Here is a 19,245-nt window from a genome sequence, read left to right as displayed (position 1 = left end):
CTCTCTCTCTCTCTCTATCTATCTCGTGATAGCTCTTCCGTCTTAATATATGCCTGGCTTGTATTTCTCATATAATCTAATAGATAGGACTGACAGTAGCAATCGTATTCGGGCGCGTGTCGTGTGTCATGTGCACTTAATATTTTGATCCATTTGTTTATTGATTGATTCAATGTTTAATAAAATAAAAGTATATAAATATATGGCCACGCCTAATATTGTTGTTATGCTTGATACATGTGCATAAATTGAAATATGTACATATATACATATAAATATATATGTATATATATATAGCAACAAAAACCAATTAAAGTTCATTTTTGATTTGATTAAATTGTGTTGTTCTATCTCTTATACGCAAATAATGAGCAATAATCTTTTGGATTTGCTTTATTCATGCCATGTGCCAGTGCAAAGGCCGCTCTTCAGTCTTCTAGATTTTAGTTGTATATGAATTGGCGTAGCAGTAAGATGAATGCTGTGATTCTGTTTGTGCTGCCAATGATCGTAGCATTGGCGCTGGCGCAGAGACAACAATTTTTGTCTGGTAAGTGCACAGACACACACACACACACACACACACACTTAGATCTAACTAGTATATGCAATTATAACATAATCAGTTGATCAGGTCTGTGGGCCAAGCAATGACAATACAACAAGAATTTGCATGCGTTCCAATGAATGTAACCCTGAGCATAAAGACTCGGCGCCAAGTTGTGGTTTCTATGGCGGCATTGATCTTATCTGTTGTCCTGGGTAAGTTTAAGATTTTCTATTTCGTATCTGCAACATATGTACGTATGTTGGGCTCTTCACTTTTAAATGTATCACATGTTCCCAAATGTTTTATTTTTGCTGTATAGTGCGCCAAAATTAGTCTACAACTCCTTGGTCTCGCTGCGTTATCTGAAACAACCCTATTTGGATGACAATATTTATCGTTGTACGGCCGTTATAGCAACGAACGGCTTACTGATAACGTCTACCAACTGCGTTAGCGACGATGCCTCGAGTAATCCCAATAGTGCACTCTTTGGTGTTAGCAATCCATCTGCATCGGCTTGGAATCATATGGAGATAGAAGTTAAAGTCAGTATTAAACGCTTACGAATTGCATATGCACTGCAGTGTACCTTCTTTTATAGGAACCTATAGTCAACCACAACAAGGGCTATGCTGTGCTGCGACTGGCCGAGCCTATTGACAAGGCGAATCTGTCTGTCCATGTTGAGAAAGCAAATTTTTGCAGCAGGACAATAGATAGTCAGGATAAACTGTATGCTGTGGGCTATGCTCAACATAATGGTAAGCAATTCTCCTATATAACATTCCATGCTCTACATTTGCACATCGTTTCTTAAATGCCTATGATTGCAGGCATCAATTGTGGCCTGTTCAAGACCCAGCTGCGTCTGGTTGACTTTAATGAGTGCCGCAATGTGCACAACGAGTTCGAAATGCTCAACATTAGCAAGAGGACGCATCTGTGTCTGCGGCCGGTGCAGAATTCTCGGACGAATCTTTCAGGCCCAAATAATTGTCAGCGTTGTTTAATTGCCAGCAGCAGTGTGTTGCATGTAGAGCAAGCAAATGGAAGTGTTTGTGTGCTAGGCATTGCCACGCCCACAATGGCAGATTGCATTCAAAGCGAAGGGCCACTATACTACCTGGGCATTGTAACCGAGTAAATTACAAATCATTATAATAATCATAAGATTGTTACTTAGCATTTATAGGAAAATATACATTCATATTAGGCAACAGTCCACAAATACACAAACATTTCATTTATTTTATCTATCAAGCTACGTCCTCAAGTGTACTCAATCCCAGCTTTGGCTAAACCTAAGCAAAAAATTCCCTATGAATAGAATACATTATAATTTGATGTTTTCAAATTAACATAATTTCGATTTCATTTATTCGCAATTAATTAAAATAGAAAATTATTAGGAAATATATTTTTATATGTATTCTTGAAACTTTACTGATAAAGAAAGAGCACAAAGAGCATAATTTAATGGATTTGGGTTATTTTTATTATTAAGCGATAAGCAGATTGCTCGCCATATTTAAATAAACATTTTATGCACACCACATGCTTAGTTAGACTTGCTGCGAGCGGTAAGATGTTCGGCTATTATGTGTATATAGCTTTTATCCTGATCTTAAGTATTCAAGCTAAGCATACAGTGTATAGGCACTTGAATGGTAAGCTTAAAACTCAACATAAATCACACGGCACGATTGAGACTTTATCTTTATGTTGAAGAACATGACAAATGTCCGCCGACAGACAGCTACCCAGAGAGCTACTGTGAACTGGCTGAAAACTGTCCGCAGCTACAGCACTATGTAAATCAGCATATAATTTCATTAAACGAGGTGCCTAGCTGTGATTTCAAGGACGACAAGCATGCTGAACTATTCTGCTGTCCAAAATATTTGCCCGAGCAGCATAAAGAAGTGTAAGTAGGCTCAAGCTTTAAAGCATATTTAATTTAGTGTCTTAAATAATTGCAGCTATCCTTATTTGGCATTTTTGGGATACCTCAAGCCACCAACTTTGGACGAGATCGTTTATCGCTGCACTGCGCTTGTGCTATCCTCCAACCATTTGCTGGCCACCACGAATTGTTTTGGTTCCGAAATTATTGACAACCCCTTGCAAGCAGTGTTTGGTGTACACGATGCTAGGGATTATTTTACGGGCAAACATCAGTTGGAGCTTAGGGGAGTCGAGAAGCCTCCCGTGCTGCGCAACGATTTGGTTATATATGAGTTGGACACGTCTATCGAAGCGGCAGCCTTTTCCTTTAACGTCAGCAGAGCCAACATTTGTGCGGCGCAACATCTGAGAGACGCCGTAGAGCTACGGGCCATAGCTTACGCTCAAAACAATAATGGTAAGCTCATATTGATTTATATTCACTAAAATAGTTTTAATTCAAACAATGTTTACAGCTGAAAACTGTGCATTGTTTAAGCAAAAACTTCGTTTGCTTCCGTTCAAAGAGTGTAGCCGTGTCCAGAATATTCGTCAAGTGGAGCAAATAAAGCGGAAGACACATATATGTCTGATGCCCATAGAAATTGGGGCCAAATTAGGGCCCTGCACAAATTGTTTAATTCCCAGTAGTAGTGTGCTCGAGGCGGAACTACAAGATGGCAGCGTCTGTGTAGCAGGAATTGCGACGCCTACTACAGCGGATTGTGTGGCTAATATGGCGCCCTTGTACTACACCAGCATTATGAGTAAGAGCGCTAGAGATTATTTTGACAATATTTTTTTGGAATTTCAAAGTGCACAAACTGTTTGAGCTTTAAAAAAATCTAATTACTACATACATACATAAAATCTAATTTTTGTGTTGAATAAGAATTAAACAAATTATTTTGAATAAGAATTAAACAAAATTTTATTGAAAATTTATATTTAGTGGTCAATTTGGAATTTATCTGGTTCTTCTATTGAAAAATTGGTTGTTGATAGCCCCATACTTTTACTGTTCTAAGTATATTGGTCTGGATTCCAGTCTGGTGGCTGTGAGTGATCTGGATTGGGACTACCCTGACCGGGTACATTCGGACGCAAGGGTCCCTGATTGCGTGGCAGCTGCATTAGATTGCCCGGATGATGACCCAGCAGATCCAAATCACCGCGGCCCACATTGGGCATGCTGTACGACGGTGGGCCAAGTGTTTGCGGCATATACATGCTCGGCTGTCTATGTTCCGCTATAAGCAAGGGATCTCTCTCAGAACTGGTTGCTGTCTGCTGCTGTGTGGTTGCCTCTCGTCTTTTGACACCAACTACTGGGTCGCAAAGCTCTTTGCGAAAACGTTTAACCGTGTCCATTGCATTGGGCAGTGTCTGTGATATATTGCCCTTAAGTTGGGCCACCAATGCCTGCGGCATGACGCATACATTGGAGACATTTTTCGTTTGCACATCCAGTAGATTAATTATGAGTGCGTCATTGGTTAGATGTCCCATAAGTGTATAGAATAATTCGTTATGCACATAATGCAATGCGTACTTATTGCTATCACTATTCCAAGCATCTGGTAGTAATTCACTGCCAGCTTGTTCCTCATAATTGTTATTGTTGTTATGATTATCATCACCAATGCCCAGGCAACGAAAGTTATAGTGCTTGGTTAGCAGAAAGTGCATCAGTAGCATCAGCACATCTGATTTCTTATTTAAGCGTTCCTCTTCGGTTCTATATAGTAAGTCCCAGCCATAAAAAAAGTCTGAGGCTAGCAATTCAACGGAAGAGTCCATCTTTTGGGGTGGGGGGTTAAATTTTAGTACTGTTTTTTTCTAAATCATTAACAAGCCAAATAGTTTCCTTAAATTTTCTTTCCAAACATTTGACAACTAACGAAACGTTGCCAAAGTTCCTATTCATTACTTAAACTGGTATTTTATTGACTTTATTTTTGTTTGTTACTCACTAATCGCATCAAATAATTCAATTTTGTGCTTCCCAAATGCATATGTATGTATATATCTATTTATAAGCATACATTTGTATGTAAATCACAAGCTTGGCGCAAGAAAATTTCAAGAGAGAGAGAGAGAGAGACAGAGATTAAGCTTAGCATGACTCTAATACAGTTGCTGAGTCAGTTTGATGTTACGTTTGCTTGGAGCGCAGCTTAGAGCGCTACTCAACACATGCGAGAGCGACAGTTGAGCGCGAACGACGCAGCCGACAAGTTCGTAGTCTGAGTCGGGTCATGTCACTATTGCTGTTCTTGATAACAGCGCTGTTCTGTTGCTGCTGTGTTGGCTATCATAGCTTAGAGGGTAAGTGTGCGTGCGTGTTGGTGTGTGTATGTGTATATAATGAGTTTTTTTTATCTACTTTGATTTTCACTCTTAAACAGTGGGCGATCCATGCGCAACTGATGGCTACCGCAGCAGCTGTCAGCCAGCAGAGAATTGCGATTCGCTGCCTCAGTTTATCAAAAGTGGTCGACTGCAGCCAGAGGCTGTGGTGAATTGTGGCTTTACGACGCGTGGTGAGAAAATTTGTTGTCCAGTGGAGCAAGCAGCTGTAATACCCACATCAATACCACCAATAACAATAACAACAACAACAACAACAACTGAGAACCAACATTGGTTAAGCATATTTTCTACAGATCGCGAATATTTGGCGCGCTCTGTGGCACAGACCATTCGTCCAAATCGCGATAGCATTGTGTTTCCACAGAGCGACAATTATAGCGGTGCCTCCTGCCATACGCCGCTGTACGAAGGCAAATGCTTGCCGCTTTCTAAATGTGACAGCGTTGGAACACTGTTGCGTCAGCGTCGACTGCAGGATGAAGATATACAAACATGTCGCGGTGGCACTACTGAAGAGATCATATGTTGTCCAACCAATTTGCCATTGCAACCACGGAGTGAGTGGAATAATCCAGTGCAGTTGAAAACTTCCACACGCGTTGGTCTGCCGCTGCCCCAAAGGACGACAACAGCGCCGACAACAACGGCGCTCACAGATGAGCAGCTGTTGGCGGTAGCTCAACTGCTCCTACCCAACTACACGCATTTGGCGGGCTTGGCATATCTGAATGCTGCAGCCGATGGTCATGTGCATCGCTGTACAGCGTTGGTGCTAATGCCGCAGCTGCTTTTAAGCGCTGCCGCTTGTGGTCGTCCAAGTCATGCAATCTTTGGTGTGGCGGATCTACTGGACGCGGATGTGGAGGAGGATTACCTAGTCGAAGTGACTGTAAGTGTTCTATCTATGTCTCTGTCTCTGTCTATCTCTATTTCTCTCTCGATCTAACTCGTGTCTTTCACCTTTTCCGCTGGCAGCAAGTGTTGCTCTACCGTCAAGACTTGGCGCTGCTACGACTACAAAAGCCGCTGCTCCTGGGGCCAGAGAGTACTGCGCAAGTGAGCGTAGCGTCGTTTTGTTCACAGTTCGAAGTGACGCGATTGCAAGTGAGTGGACAAATTGTAGCCAGCGCATGGGCCTTAGGCAATGGTAAGTTCTCGCTCAATGCATAGCAACTAGCCAAGCCAACCCTCTCTCCTTCTCTCTCTGCCCAATTTACAGGCAGCGACTGTGCTCTGTATGAGCTGCCCATGCGATTGCTGCCGCAAAGTGCTTGCCAGGAGCTGCCAAATCTGGGGGGCGTGCAAGATTTACCCGCCAAGCATATCTGCTTAACGCCTAGGGACCCAAATGCGCTGCTTGCCAGCAATTCCAGCAGCGCTTGCGCCCCTTGCCCTGCTGTTGTTGGCAGCGTATTGCATTTGTTGCGCCCTAATGGCAGTCGGTGTGTGATGGGCGTGGCTACGCCCACGGGCGCAAAGTGCAGCGATGAAGTTATGTACTTTACAACTGTGTTGGACTCACAGCTTGTTGAGTTTGTGGAGCATCACAAGAAGTCTTTGGTAAGCTAAGCTAGTCTAAATTTTGTGGCTATATTGCTGCATCTTGTTGAATATGCTTGCAAATGTGATTATAATTTAATTAATTGATATGTAAATATAATTAAACGTAAGCTGGTTATCATTTAATATTGTAAAATGCTCAATACATTCACATATACTTGATTATTTATAGCGAACAATAACCATTTTATTTACGACAGGAATATTTTTTCAGAAATGTCAGAAACATAATTAGTTGAAAAATATCTGATGTTGATGCATGATTAATTCAATTCCAAAAGCACAGAATAAAATATTTTTTGGGCAAAACCATAACAACAACAAAACAAATCTGTTTTCACTGCGCTTAGCCAATACGCTAAGGCTCTCGCTCTCGCTCTTGATCTTGCTAAGTATTTCCCTTTGACTCATTCTTGTCGCCGGTCTGTGTTGTTTACTTTACACAAATACAAACATGCATAAGTTACATACATATTTATGTGCATATGTATGTAGGTATAGTATGTCTATATGTACGTATTAGTAGTCTTTAATTTACGCTCACTCGGATGATTTGATTTGTTTGATTTTGTACCTTGCTAAAAATAAAACCGGTTGGTGGCCTGAGCGTAGCCATGGTAGAATAATATAAAGTAGCGGTTTGTGCTCTTGGGTTCCCCACGCTTCTTCTTCCATTTTGCTGCTTGCTCGCTCTCGCTCTGTTCGTTTTGTAAACGGTGTGAGCGAGAGCGACCGAAGCTAAGTACCCGAAACACTCAAAACCGAAGAGCGCAATTCGCTATCTTATATTAGTGCATCTCATGAGCGTAGCTTGAGGCTTCGTTCGTTTAGTCGCTATACTTCGCTCACAACAGATGCTGTGCTCACTTCGTCTTTCTCGCCCCACGCTCTGCTCATTACAGACGCTCTCAGGGCGGTTCGGTTCTAAACTCAGCTTTAGTTCAAAAAGTGACGCGTTGCTGTGCGGTTGTCGGTCGGAGGCGTGTGGGTGTTGAATGATTTGCGTTTTAACATTGCAGACACCGGTTTCAATACTTTTTGTTGTTGTTTTTAATTGAAATACTAATTTTATTCGATACTATTATTTTATGAATTATATTTTCTTTTCTGTGCTGTTTTGCGTGCTATATTGAAAATGAATTTATAGAACAACTAAGTTTGTCAGTTTGTTTGCTGTTATCATCAGACAATTAAAAATATATATGTAAGTGGCATTAAAGCGTGTCAAAGGTTTGTTTGATAATAATTAAAAACAAAAACAAGGCAAATGTAATAAACATTTTCATTTTTTTATATTCATGTGATTGGGAATTCGATTCAAATCACATACATATTATGTATATATGTATATGCATGGATGCCATACATACGCATACATATATGAGTTTAAGAAGCGTGTTAAAAGTTAAAACGAGTTCAGTTCTTAAATGTCGCAATAATAAAATCCAAGTGACAGTAAAGCTTGCCAAAACGTAATAACAATAACGAATGTAAGCAATGCATTCCATAAACATAGGTACAAATTATACATGTATTGTCATTGTTCAAACTCTGACATCATTGGATTTATTTTAGCATATGCATATGCAACTACTTATTGCAGTATTAGCTGCCAATGCAATTATTCTAATCATAATACAAGTATCATATAAAAAGCGCATTGTTATTATATTTAAATATATATACCAAGTAATTCAAATAAACTTGAAACAAATTCAAATACCTTGAATTTGAAGCGCAATTTATCAACAAGTATTTTTTCAAATTTTGTTCAACCTAAAATATTCTTCTTGTTGTTTAAAATATGCAGCTAGACGCTTATTAGATAAGCCATTTCAGTTTGGTAAATTCTTATACTTATAGTTTCATAACAAATGAATATTTGATTGCTATTGGGGTTTTACAGTTCTAATGCTCTACTTAAAGTTAATACTGGGTCAATAACAGGTTGCAAATTATCAGCGTTCAACATAGCGTAAACACTAAGAAACAAAAAAAAAAAAATTTATAAAATATATATATACATCATTATATATAATTAATAGCTTTATACTAAGAACAGTATAAAAATGATTTCTAAGTACCAAGAAAAAGAAATTCATTGAAAAATATTATCATTATTTAAAAATATTTGCAATTATTGCAAAAATTTCAAAACAAAATTTACTTTCAAAATTAATACTTAACTCAAACATTTATACAGCAATTGAAATATTACATCAAGACATAATGGCGCTCATAAATCCGTTAAGCAACCTAAACTATTATGCAGCCAGTCTGCTGATATGTGCTCTTATGCTCTGTCAATTGGAACATTCAGAAGCTCGGGAAGGTAATGACGTATTAAATATGTTTTTGAGAACTCAATATTTATCAAACTTGTTGCAGAAGGCGATTCATGCATAGTCAAAGAAAATATGCCTGGCATTTGCCGTCTCTCATCCAAGTGTGAGCCACATATAGAGAAATATATAAAATCGGGGCGATTATCACAAAATGAGGTGCCCAGCTGTGGTTTTGGACCACGTGAGGAGATTGTATGCTGTCCTGTAGCTGAATGCTGTGATGATGAAGATACGGGGTAAGAAGAAAAATTGTGTCTGTTGGAAAAATAAAAGCTTATTGTTAATTGTCCCCCAAGCATTGTGCCAATTGTTGTTGCATGTTCTTGTCGTTTAATTAGTTGCTCCGTACAGCTAATATACCTAACTGTACATTTAGCCCAAGCCAGGTAACAACAGCACCAATAACGAGAACAACAACTGAGCCAAGCACTAAAGCGCTCCTGGATCCAGAATCCTCCTACTTCGACCTTCATCAGATGCTCACAAATGGCGCCAGAAGTAAAGATAATTCAGAGTCCAAGCCACAGCGTATGGAGAAGTCACAAAAGCTGCAGCTATTTCAGGACATGGGACCTTTGGGAGCAGCAGCAGCACCAACAGCGGCCAGAGATAGAACACCCAAAATAATAAATAGACCACCCATATTTATTAATCGACCGCCCAGCACAACGCCCATGACTCTTGTAAAACTTGTCAATGATCGTTTGCAACAACGAGGCATGAATATTGTACCTGCGCAACAAGTTAATAGCTTTAATCCTGCAACTACTACAGCAGCACCTATAATTGAGGATCCTTGGGAGCCATTTTACTTTAGAGAAAACCTGGATGCAATAATAAATGGGTTTGTGCAGCCTTCGCAACATGCTTGACAATTGACACTTGACCTTGCAATATACACACACGGATTCTCAAATTAAACTACAACGTGTTTTTTAATTCGATTTACATTTTGCAGCACTACATCCACAACAACAACTACAACAACAACAACAACAGTTAGAGCTCTACCAGCCACACCCACTACACGTGTGGACACAGGTGCAATGGAGGAGCGACCAGCCGTGCGAGGTGCGTATTTAATTATTCAACAAGTAAATAAATCCTCAAAATACTTTTCTTTTTTGCAATTTTCTAGCTTGCCGCAAAATTGAGGCACGTGATAAAGTCGAGTCCATAACGTATCAGATTTTGGGCGGCCTTCCCGTGGATCCTGGTGTATATCCACACATGGCCGCTATTGCTTTCAGCAATTTCGGATCGTTTTCTTATCGTTGCGGCGGCACGTTGATATCAAACCGTCATGTTCTAACAGCCGCTCATTGTGTGAATAGTCAGAACGATACGCCTGTACATGTGCGACTTGGTTCCGTGAATATTGAGAACTTGAGCTCCTACTATCAAGATATTGCTGTAACGGTAAGGTGCCTTTGGAAATTGTAAAACAAATAAATCAGTGAGTGATTCTTTGATTCCATCAGGACAATATTGTCGTACATCCGGATTATGTAAGCAGCACCAAATATCATGACATAGCCATACTTGAGCTTGAACATGAAGTTAATTTAACCTATTATGTATATCCCGCCTGTCTGGATGCAAGTGCGAGCGATCCACCAACAAATTCGCAGCTTTACGTTGCTGGCTGGGGTGTCATGAATCAGACCAGTAAGTGTCTAAGTTAACTCAATGCATACTTCAGTTAACATCCCATTTTTTTCAGCTCGCCGTACATCGAAAGTTTTGCTGCGTGCACCACTGAGTGTGGTGCCTTTAAGTCAGTGCAATGAAGCATATTTGGAGCAGCCGAATAGCAAACGTTTCCTGCCAAATGGTCTAATACCGTCGCTGCTTTGTGCCGCAGACAAATTACAGCAGAAGGCTGATGCTTGTCAGGGTGATTCCGGTGGACCTTTGGTGCTCGAAGAAGATATTGTTAATCATAAGTATAGCATTGTGGGTGTCATATCGGCGGGTTTTGGCTGTGCCACAAAAACGCCTGGACTTTATACACGTGTGTCCTCATATTTAGACTTTATTGAGAGCGTCGTGTGGCCAAACAATGTAGTCTAACCATTATAAATGGACCTTTGAAATATATATATTATTAAATATTAAGAACAAGTCGATTTTAATTGTAAATATACATATTAAATATACACAAAGCCTAATTCGTTGAAGTGCTTGCAAAATGTATAAATTATATTAATAACACTAATTTTGGATGAGATATTCTGACTCCCATATCTTTAGACATATCCTATATCTAAAGAATAAATTAGCGATCTTCATTTAAATTTTTTATATATTTTGGCAAGCATTTTGTTTCACACGATAGTTTATATGCAAATAGCTAGCAGTCGTTAGTGTTACCTATTTTGCGAAGCTTTGGTAAGAAAAAAAGTTATTTTTGAGTTATTGCACAATGAGGAACATTAAAGGGCAACTCTATCCTGAGACATCCTGAGAAATGATTGCAACCCTGTAAGCCAATTAACTCGCTCTATGCTATGTACCCCACTACGTAAACACAATAATTAAGAGCAACTGTCAATGTGACAGTTGTGATAACTCTTAATAATATGACAGCTCGAAACAGCATTGCCAGCATAAACATAAGTTCCCAACTGCAGCTTTAAGCTTTTGCAATAAAGCTTTCATTTTGGGGTAGCCGTTACTTTTGGTGCTACTGTCGGTGACATGCGTGTGGTTGTTGTTATTAAATCGTTCGCAGCTGACGATATCAGTTGCTTACTTTTACAGCCCTCTGCCTTTCTCTCTCTCTCTCTCTCTCTCTCTCGTGCCCTGTCCTGTAACTGAGGGCTGCTTCTTATAATGCGGCTGCTGTCACTGGGCGCCTCAGTTGGTCGCGAGACTGCGTTGCCGTTAGTTCGTGCCCAGCAACAGCAAAGGCAAAGGAAACAACTAAACAAATAGAAGAAACACTGAAGCAGCTACTTAACTTAAAAACTTACAGCATACAAAAGTGCAAACATTTTTATCTTTTTTTTTTTTAAGTGTAGTGTTTTGTTGTAAATGCCGCGTTCTGTCATTGTTGCTGTGGTTGCGCCTCGACACTGTTCTGCGATGTACGATATGCAACACTTTTGGCGCACCTAGTTTTTCAAAATCTAACAGTTTTTAATACCAAACCGTGCAGCAAAAGTAAGTTTTTACATTTTATTTTTATTAGGTATGTTTATCTATTTTATGTACATATTATAATGCTGGGAACTTAATTTTAGTGTACATCTGTTGCCACAGCCGATAAAGTCAGCAAAGAATCAAAGTGAATTTATATTAAGTACAAAACAAATGTTTTTTTTCGGCTGTGGGGTTGTTTGTTTATGCGGTTACCATTTGACCATGTCTGCGATAAGAAATGGCTTATTTCAAATGAAACAACAGGTGCGCAAAAATTCAAAACTACAAATGTGTGCCACCATTTTCTTCCTATTAAATATGCAGTTGATCATGTTGAACATGAAAATGAAAATAATGAACATTTTACATTTTCTTTAGATTCTATGAATATTCTGTATTTTTTTGTACTTTTTTAAAATATATTTCAAGAAGTTAAATTCAGTTAAATTTGTTATTATTCTTTGCCTTCAATTCAACGTTGAATCAATTTCAATCCATTTTTCAACTGACCACTTTTATACTTTTTAATATTTTGGTTAATTGCTTGAAAGTAGAGTAAAGGTATGAGAAAGAATGAGGGAAAGAGAGTGCGGAGTAGCTGCTGTCCTGTGCTTTTATTTGGCATTTGGGCGTTCATTAACTGTTGCTTGTAGTAGTTAGGAAATATGAGTGTAAATGTGACTCTAATAAATTTATGGTTACAAACACAGCCAAAGTAAAGCTGACTAGAATGTTGTCTGTCGCTATGTTTGTGAGTTTGTTGGCATATTAATAATAATTTTACTGGTCGTTTTATTTGCCTTTAGCATTCAGTGGCAAACAGAGTCTTACTGTTCTCATTAATAAATTGGCAATGTTGATAAAACTTACAATATATTTATATACACAAGCACATGTACACGTATGCATACATATGTACATATTTGATTAATTAATTATTGTTATATACACTATAAGCTATGTGAGGCTTTCAGGTGTTGCTCATTACTTGTCTCTTTAATATTTGTACGCATTTTGGTTCCTCTTAATATACGCGGAATATTCAAGAGCATTTAAAGTGTACATGGAATTGAATCGTAATATATGTTACACATTTATTTAGTTTAAGGTACATATGTATATACTTATAATTAGGTACATAATGAAAACCGAATTCCATTTCCGCTAGGATATCATATGAGGGCAACTAGTAATATATTTTTATGCATAATTATCTGAATTAAAATGTAGAAATTGTGGTGCGTTGGCAAGAGCTAAAAAATGCAGCTTTAATATGGCTGCTATTAACTCATCCATTGTGCTAGTATGTTTTGCTTCTAAAATTGAAAATGCAATAACATCGTATTCTAGCTCGCCTAGAATATAAGCAAATCGAGAATATAGAAATCTCAATTTAAAAATATGCTAAAATTCATAACATATACTAGGCAATGCTTGTGAAATCATTCTCTATTCTCTATTATTCTTCAACTGTCAGAGGTGCCTAAGCAATTTTTGCAAACGTATTTCGAGCAAGACGAATGCAATTAAAATTTGTAATACAATTGAAAATGCTTGACTGAATTGCTGAAATACCTACCTCTATATATTTGTAAATGCCTTGGAAGTTGGCAGTGAGAGTGTGAGAACGTTTTGCAACTTTATTACATTGGCAAACATGAAGACAATGTGACAAATTTAAAAGGAGCAGCGAACGCAAAAGCCACTACAAGGTCACAACATAGATAAAGGTTACGTTTGTTACAACTACATAACGCATGTATTTATGTGCGGGCCGCCTCCTAACTTTACTGCCAGACAAGCATAGTTTGCTCTAGGACACGTATTTGACTTTGACGAACTGCATGCAATAGCAGGAGCAGCAGCAGCAGCAGCAGCAGCAGCTTCCGTCGTGTGGCAAGTGGTAAGTAGCAAAGCCGTCTTAAGAACTGTTACGCTTTGGTTTCTCCTTGCTAAGATACTTTGATGTTATTTTGAGGAATGCAGCAATAAAAATGCCAAAGCAAACCAAAGAACGGAGCCTAGCGCAAACTAATGGTGTTAGTTACTTAGTTGAGGCTTTTTCTACGATAGTAACTTGTGTGTGTGTGTGTGTGTGTGTGTGTGTATGCGCATTATTTTTTTTTGTAATGCACATAAATTGACACAAACTCATTTTAGTATGGCGCGCAAATCTCTGGCTCATAGCAAAAAAAAAAAAAAAAATAAAAGACAACGCAAATCACTGCATATAAAATGGCTTAAAGCAACGCGAGCACACACACACACAAATATGTACAGTTAAATAAACAAATGACTTAAATATGCTTATACACATAGCAGGCTCAGTTGGCGGCATTTGACTAGGTTGCTAAAAAGCCAAACTCAACCTTTTGGTTAGACATAATATTTGAGTTCGTGTTTTCTTTTTTGTTTATGTACTTTCTTTTAGGTTGAAAGGTCGTTGGAAATGCTAAAGCAACTGAAAAATAATGTGCTTGATATTAGGAAATTTAATCGATTTGCCTGTGCCAAAGCACGTGTGTATAGTCTACTCCCCCTCCCCCTCCACCCCCACTACCTTCTTTCTATACACGCTTTGCTGTCACTGTAGCTTTAGGCGCGTGCCTGCTTATGCATTTACCGCATAAAGGTATATCATATCCAATGTGCACCACCATCTCCCTTTTTTTTATATCCATATATAGCGCACACATATCATGAAAAAAAATCTACCAAACGCACCCACGTTTGCTTTACGCGCTACACAAGTATTGCTTATTTTGTTGTTTTCAAAACAACATGAAGAACAGCAAATCAAATACATTTTTAGTATTAAAAAGCTGATACTTTAAATAGACTTACACACTAGCATAAAAATATTTGATTTGCCTGTGAATACAAATAAATTCAATTAGGTAAATAAAATGTCATTGAATCCGAAGTGCATACATTTCTATATACTCAATATATATGTATTGAATTCTACTGGCAGCCTGCGATAGCCGATTGCTTAAGAAGTGTAGCATCGTTGTTGTTGTTGTTTGCTGTTTACATTGCGTTGTTTGTGATGCTAAAACTAGCAATTAATAATAAATATTGTTACAAAAATATTTTCTTTGGATAACCCGGACCACTATAAAGCAAACAAGCATATATTAAATAAATAAAAAATGTATAACTGTTGATGAATACACGAAAAACGCATAAAATTTAAGTAGGTATACATCATCAGTTGGCGCCCATTAAATTGACTAAAAGTGTTGCCTGCTCTTTGCGCTGTCGTATAGAAAGACCGTCAGCTTGTCAGTTAATACAACCCAAATTAGCGCAAGTAATTTAATTACGCTGCTGCGTGTGTGAGAGCGAGAGTGCTTAGTTTAAAGTTGACTGTCGACAAAACTTTTGGGTTTGGGTCTGTTACGAAATTATGCAAGCCTTTTAAAAAATTATTTTAAATCGAATGGAGCCCATTAAACCTAACGAATAATAACGTTGATTGACCTTGAAAAAAATAACTACTAAGAGCAGAATGTCAAGCTGGAGTTTTAGCTCAAGGCTGTCAGTAATAAATTAAGTTTGTGACTTTGTAAACTTAAGTTTTCCAAAAAACATAAAAAAAATTTAACTATTAAAATTTGCAGCCCGTGCTTCTTGCAAGGCACTAAAATTTGTGACCACAGAGCGTGTAAGGAAACCGCAAGCCATCGTTTGTTTTCAATTTTGAACGTCATCAATAGTCTACACACGCATTATGTCGGCTCTATATAAACAAAACTTGCTGAGCCCAAGGCACGTGGCTTACTGTTGAACAAAATATAAAAACAGGAAGGGTTAAGAGCTGAAGGTGTGGGTGTTTCTTATTTGTATGGGGCTTGTCAATTCTTTAAGCACTTTGCTTGGGCCTTTTTTCCAATTAAATGTTTCAAATCATTTCAAAGAAAATTTTTAAGGCTGCAACAAATTGGAAAATTGCTAACCAAATTGTATTGCGCTTAAGAACTGTTGCGTACAATAAAATTATAATAATAATAAAAGCAATGTAAATTTGTTAATATTTACCAAATTCCTATTTTCCTTTCATGCTGCTATTTGAGCGTTCATCTTCTTGTTGTTCTTCTAACGCTTTGCGCATTGATACATAGAAAAATATATTAGAGACATATTGTTTATTACGGTGTTGCCGATAAGGTTATTTCAGGCTAGTGACTCGCTTATTATGTCATTAATTTATTCAAAGTCCAGCTTATGTATATAAAATTAAAAATAATCTCACAAAAAAAATATACACAAATAGCTTGAACTTGTAATTTTATATAAAAACCGCATTTGTTTTATAAATTCTAAAATAGTATAACTGATTTATAACCAGCGCACAGATTATAAATTAGAGACGAGCATGTGCATAAATCAAGCTTGCAATTTAGACATTTGTAGATTATTTGTTTGATGAGCAGCAGCAGCAGCAGCGCTGCTAATTTATTTTCAGACCAATGACAGTTATTTTGACGCACATTACGCATACGCCGTGTAAGCAGGGCTATTTTGCGCAGTAACCGAATTCTCGACGAAGTACCATGTTTTTGTTGTTGCGGTTATAACTCTTAGTGCTATCGTTAATTTAGCTGTTGGCACTTGCATGAAAATTTATTAGCTGCATGTATTAGCATTACCTTAACTCCAACTGCTGCTGCTGCTGCTGTCTAAGTCAGTGGCGTATTTTTTCCTTCATAAACTGAAATTTGTTTTTTTATAATCTGAGTTGCAATTTAAATGAGACTCTTACTTCTTTGTGCGCATAACTTTTGTTATTGCATAAAAAATGAGTCCGAATGCAAACGTGCCCGACATTCATCGTTTTACGCCCCAAATAACAAAACGCCGTAAAAAAAAAACAAAACAAAACAAAGCAATAGTACAACAGCGCTATATATTTGCAGCATTGTGTTAACAATTGCTTGCCGCCTTAAGCACGAGTTACTTTCCCTTTCACCTTCACTGCAGGTGCTGCCACTAATCCCTGCAGCATTTGTGTGTGTCTAGATTCAAGGATCTCAAAGTGTTGGTTGACAGACTGCTGCTGTAGCCGCTGCCGCTGCCGCTGCTGCTAGTCTGATTGTGAGCTGAGATATTCAAGTCAAGGTAACTGCGTGAGTCGGGTCAAGCGCCTTTGCACACTTTCGATTCATATTTTGCCCTGCTCCCAAGGGCTGGCTTGGAAATCAACTCAATAAAGTCATTTATTTCGACTACACTTTGATTTGTTTTTCGCACATTGTTCAGAATTTTTATAACCTTTTGATTATTTGCATTTTACATCTAACGCATCTATAGCTGTATGTAGTTAAAACTGCAACGCACCAGATGCATCTGCATCTGCATCTGCATCTGCTAATTTGCAATTATGAGGCTATTGTAGTTGGCACAGCGTGTGAGCTATTGTTGGAGTACACACAAAGCAATTGGATTCAGGTGAAAATGCCAATTGGGCAATGGTAATTCTGAAAAATATAGCAAAAGGGGATTAAGTATACGCATTTGCAATCAAAGCTCGCAAGCGTCAAGTAGAAGCCTTTGGGCTACATGAATATGCATGCATGTGTTGACATCATACCCGCTCTCTTTTGTCTTTCTGTAAGTGCGCCTGTATGCGAGTAGAAAAATCAATATGCATGACTCTGGGGAGGGACACACAGCCCTAGACAATTAGCAGGCATTCATGCCCCTGAGATTTGTTTGGCATTTTCAATTTCAATTTCCATTTTGTGTGCGCACTAATTTGCAATTAGGCAAGAGTTGCTCTTGCTGTTGCTGTTGCTGTTGCGCTATGCTGAGATTAATCATACGCCACGTTAAGCAGCTGCAAAAACTAAAATATGAAAAAATATAGGAAAAAGCATAACGACAGGCCACAGGCCATTGACCAAGACAACTAGCACAACAGCTATAGTTTTTTTTTTTTTTGTTGCTGCTTACAAAATTTCGCTTAAAATTCATTACGCTATTTGCTGTTGTTCTTGTTGCTGTTGTTGCTATTGACAATTGGTGTTGGGAAGTGGGGCTTGGTTGGCTGGCTGCATGGAAAAACTATTTGTTGAAAATTGTAGGCAAAGTCAATGACCGCACACTACAACTTACTGAAGCACAAACTGAGCAACAGAGCGTGCCATTGCTGCATTGGGGCGTGCCCCACAGAAAAGGGCGTTGCAGGATTGGAGCGCACCCGTTGTTGCCGCATACACGGACATAGTCATAGTCATAGTCATAGTCATAGTCATAGACATAGACATAGACATAGCCATAGACGCAGACACAGACACAGACATAGACACAGACATAGACATAGACATAGACATAGACATAGACATAGACACACCAACACTTGCATTCACACAAGACTCTTTTGACTGCACACTCGACTTGAAACTTGTCAATTTCTAGTGGCGCTAACCCATTGCTTGGCCCGTTTCCCACTTTCGCGCCACCCACACGTCCTTTTGCCGTCAACGTCTTTTGCGCTTTTATAGTTGTCTTCATGTCTACTCAATAAAGACGACAGGCAGCCAAGGGAAAAGGCAAAGATACAAATGAAGGCTAAATCAAACAAAAAAAAAATAAAAATAAATAAACCAAAAAAAACACTGGGAAACAAACGAGCATTCCTGCTCATGATACAAAAATAAAAAGAACTGAATGAAAAATATAGCTGGAAACTGTTAAAAACTTAAATTCCAGATTAAAAAGAAACAATATGTACTAATTTTTAAACCAATTATATCAAATATTCAAAATTATTTCGGAGCCACAAATGATTGCCAGCATTTGAGAAAATTTAAACAAAGTTGTTTTAGTAATTTTCTCATATTGTGTGTAAACTTGAAAAATTCTAGGAAAGTTGCAATTTTGGTAGGTTTTAACAAAAAGCCTTTAATGTTTAAGTAAGAGCATTCGGTAATCAACGTTTGAGTTTTCTTGCTGTAGTTGCGGCTGTAGATGATCAGCCTGCGGATTGCAAAATCAATTTCCGTCAGCGAGTTTCCCTGTTACATTTACTTGTGATGAAAGCTTCCCAGGAATTAAACAGGAACTTTTGACGCCGCATGAGAGCGGCACTAGCGTAATTACTTTAAGTGCCATAACTGTCTACAGTCTACTTATGCGCAAAAGTATGCAATTATTTGCACGCTCTGGCCACGGTATGACGCTAAATATAGTCACAAGAGAATGGGGTGGTGATATGGTGTGGGCTGTGGGGTGTGGGGTGTGGGATGTGGATTGCGCAGTTCTTCCTTTTAACCGTTGCTAGCAATTGTCATCAAGCTTGCTGTGTAAATTGGCTTGATTGGCAAC

The 19,245-nt window shown here is 38.4% G+C and overlaps 5 protein-coding genes across 7 annotated transcripts; 4 read left to right on the top strand and 1 right to left on the bottom strand.

The window, feature by feature from the left end:
- The first annotated feature begins 466 nt into the window (after positions 1 to 466).
- Positions 467 to 1,860, top strand: LOC108606579 (CG15046). The gene is made up of 5 exons (XM_017996804.1): positions 467 to 550; positions 627 to 762; positions 870 to 1,095; positions 1,152 to 1,311; positions 1,384 to 1,860. Exons 1-5 carry the CDS (start codon positions 475 to 477, stop codon positions 1,692 to 1,694), a joined length of 909 nt encoding a protein of 302 aa, XP_017852293.1. The 5' UTR covers positions 467 to 474; the 3' UTR covers positions 1,695 to 1,860.
- A 274-nt stretch (positions 1,861 to 2,134) lies between these two features.
- LOC108605411 lies at positions 2,135 to 3,326 on the top strand. The gene is made up of 4 exons (XM_017995080.1): positions 2,135 to 2,217; positions 2,279 to 2,474; positions 2,530 to 2,912; positions 2,971 to 3,326. The coding sequence occupies exons 1-4, from the start codon at positions 2,136 to 2,138 to the stop codon at positions 3,324 to 3,326; spliced, it is 1,017 nt and encodes a 338-aa protein (XP_017850569.1). The 5' UTR covers position 2,135.
- A 123-nt stretch (positions 3,327 to 3,449) lies between these two features.
- LOC108606580 (proteasome inhibitor PI31 subunit) lies at positions 3,450 to 4,390 on the bottom strand. Its single transcript, XM_017996806.1, has one exon. The coding sequence runs from the start codon at positions 4,292 to 4,294 to the stop codon at positions 3,518 to 3,520; it is 777 nt and encodes a 258-aa protein (XP_017852295.1). The 5' UTR covers positions 4,295 to 4,390; the 3' UTR covers positions 3,450 to 3,517.
- Positions 4,391 to 4,590: 200 nt separating this feature from the next.
- LOC108606578 lies at positions 4,591 to 6,536 on the top strand. The gene is made up of 4 exons (XM_017996803.1): positions 4,591 to 4,822; positions 4,903 to 5,756; positions 5,843 to 6,014; positions 6,087 to 6,536. The coding sequence occupies exons 1-4, from the start codon at positions 4,753 to 4,755 to the stop codon at positions 6,434 to 6,436; spliced, it is 1,446 nt and encodes a 481-aa protein (XP_017852292.1). The 5' UTR covers positions 4,591 to 4,752; the 3' UTR covers positions 6,437 to 6,536.
- A 1,053-nt stretch (positions 6,537 to 7,589) lies between these two features.
- LOC108606577 (serine protease persephone) lies at positions 7,590 to 10,890 on the top strand. Of its 3 annotated transcripts, none has more exons than XM_017996801.1 (8): positions 7,590 to 7,631; positions 8,631 to 8,759; positions 8,819 to 9,008; positions 9,149 to 9,616; positions 9,731 to 9,843; positions 9,911 to 10,191; positions 10,254 to 10,440; positions 10,496 to 10,890. In XM_017996801.1, the coding sequence occupies exons 2-8, from the start codon at positions 8,657 to 8,659 to the stop codon at positions 10,843 to 10,845; spliced, it is 1,692 nt and encodes a 563-aa protein (XP_017852290.1). In that variant the 5' UTR covers positions 7,590 to 7,631; positions 8,631 to 8,656; the 3' UTR covers positions 10,846 to 10,890. The 3 variants fall into 3 exon arrangements, with proteins under 3 accessions (XP_017852290.1, XP_017852289.1, XP_017852291.1); XM_017996800.1 differs by having other exon boundaries at positions 8,816 to 9,008; XM_017996802.1 differs by lacking the exon at positions 9,149 to 9,616 and having other exon boundaries at positions 8,816 to 9,008; positions 10,496 to 10,886.
- The last annotated feature ends 8,355 nt before the right edge of the window (positions 10,891 to 19,245 follow it).

Source organism: Drosophila busckii, chromosome X, assembly GCF_011750605.1.
Source record: "Drosophila busckii strain San Diego stock center, stock number 13000-0081.31 chromosome X, ASM1175060v1, whole genome shotgun sequence".
Taxonomy (NCBI): Eukaryota; Metazoa; Arthropoda; class Insecta; order Diptera; family Drosophilidae; genus Drosophila; species Drosophila busckii.
This window is presented reverse-complemented; position numbering and strand designations above follow the sequence as displayed.

Bases quoted from the DNA above. Each gene is read 5' to 3' on its own strand.
- LOC108606577 (XM_017996800.1), top strand. From the start codon at position 8,657: ATGGCGCTCATAAATCCGTTAAGCAACCTAAACTATTATGCAGCCAGT. The intron at 10,192-10,253 runs GTAAGGTGCCTT...TGATTCCATCAG, and splicing joins ATCAAGATATTGCTGTAACG to GACAATATTGTCGTACATCC. The intron at 10,441-10,495 runs GTAAGTGTCTAA...CATTTTTTTCAG, and splicing joins GGGTGTCATGAATCAGACCA to CTCGCCGTACATCGAAAGTT.
- LOC108606578 (XM_017996803.1), top strand. From the start codon at position 4,753: ATGTCACTATTGCTGTTCTTGATAACAGCGCTGTTCTGTTGCTGCTGT. The intron at 4,823-4,902 runs GTAAGTGTGCGT...ACTCTTAAACAG, and splicing joins TGGCTATCATAGCTTAGAGG to TGGGCGATCCATGCGCAACT. The intron at 5,757-5,842 runs GTAAGTGTTCTA...TTCCGCTGGCAG, and splicing joins ATTACCTAGTCGAAGTGACT to CAAGTGTTGCTCTACCGTCA.
- LOC108606580 (XM_017996806.1), bottom strand. From the start codon at position 4,294: ATGGACTCTTCCGTTGAATTGCTAGCCTCAGACTTTTTTTATGGCTGG.
- LOC108606579 (XM_017996804.1), top strand. From the start codon at position 475: ATGAATGCTGTGATTCTGTTTGTGCTGCCAATGATCGTAGCATTGGCG. The intron at 551-626 runs GTAAGTGCACAG...TAACATAATCAG, and splicing joins GAGACAACAATTTTTGTCTG to TTGATCAGGTCTGTGGGCCA. The intron at 1,312-1,383 runs GTAAGCAATTCT...CTATGATTGCAG, and splicing joins GGGCTATGCTCAACATAATG to GCATCAATTGTGGCCTGTTC.
- LOC108605411 (XM_017995080.1), top strand. From the start codon at position 2,136: ATGTTCGGCTATTATGTGTATATAGCTTTTATCCTGATCTTAAGTATT. The intron at 2,475-2,529 runs GTAAGTAGGCTC...AAATAATTGCAG, and splicing joins CCCGAGCAGCATAAAGAAGT to CTATCCTTATTTGGCATTTT. The intron at 2,913-2,970 runs GTAAGCTCATAT...CAATGTTTACAG, and splicing joins TTACGCTCAAAACAATAATG to CTGAAAACTGTGCATTGTTT.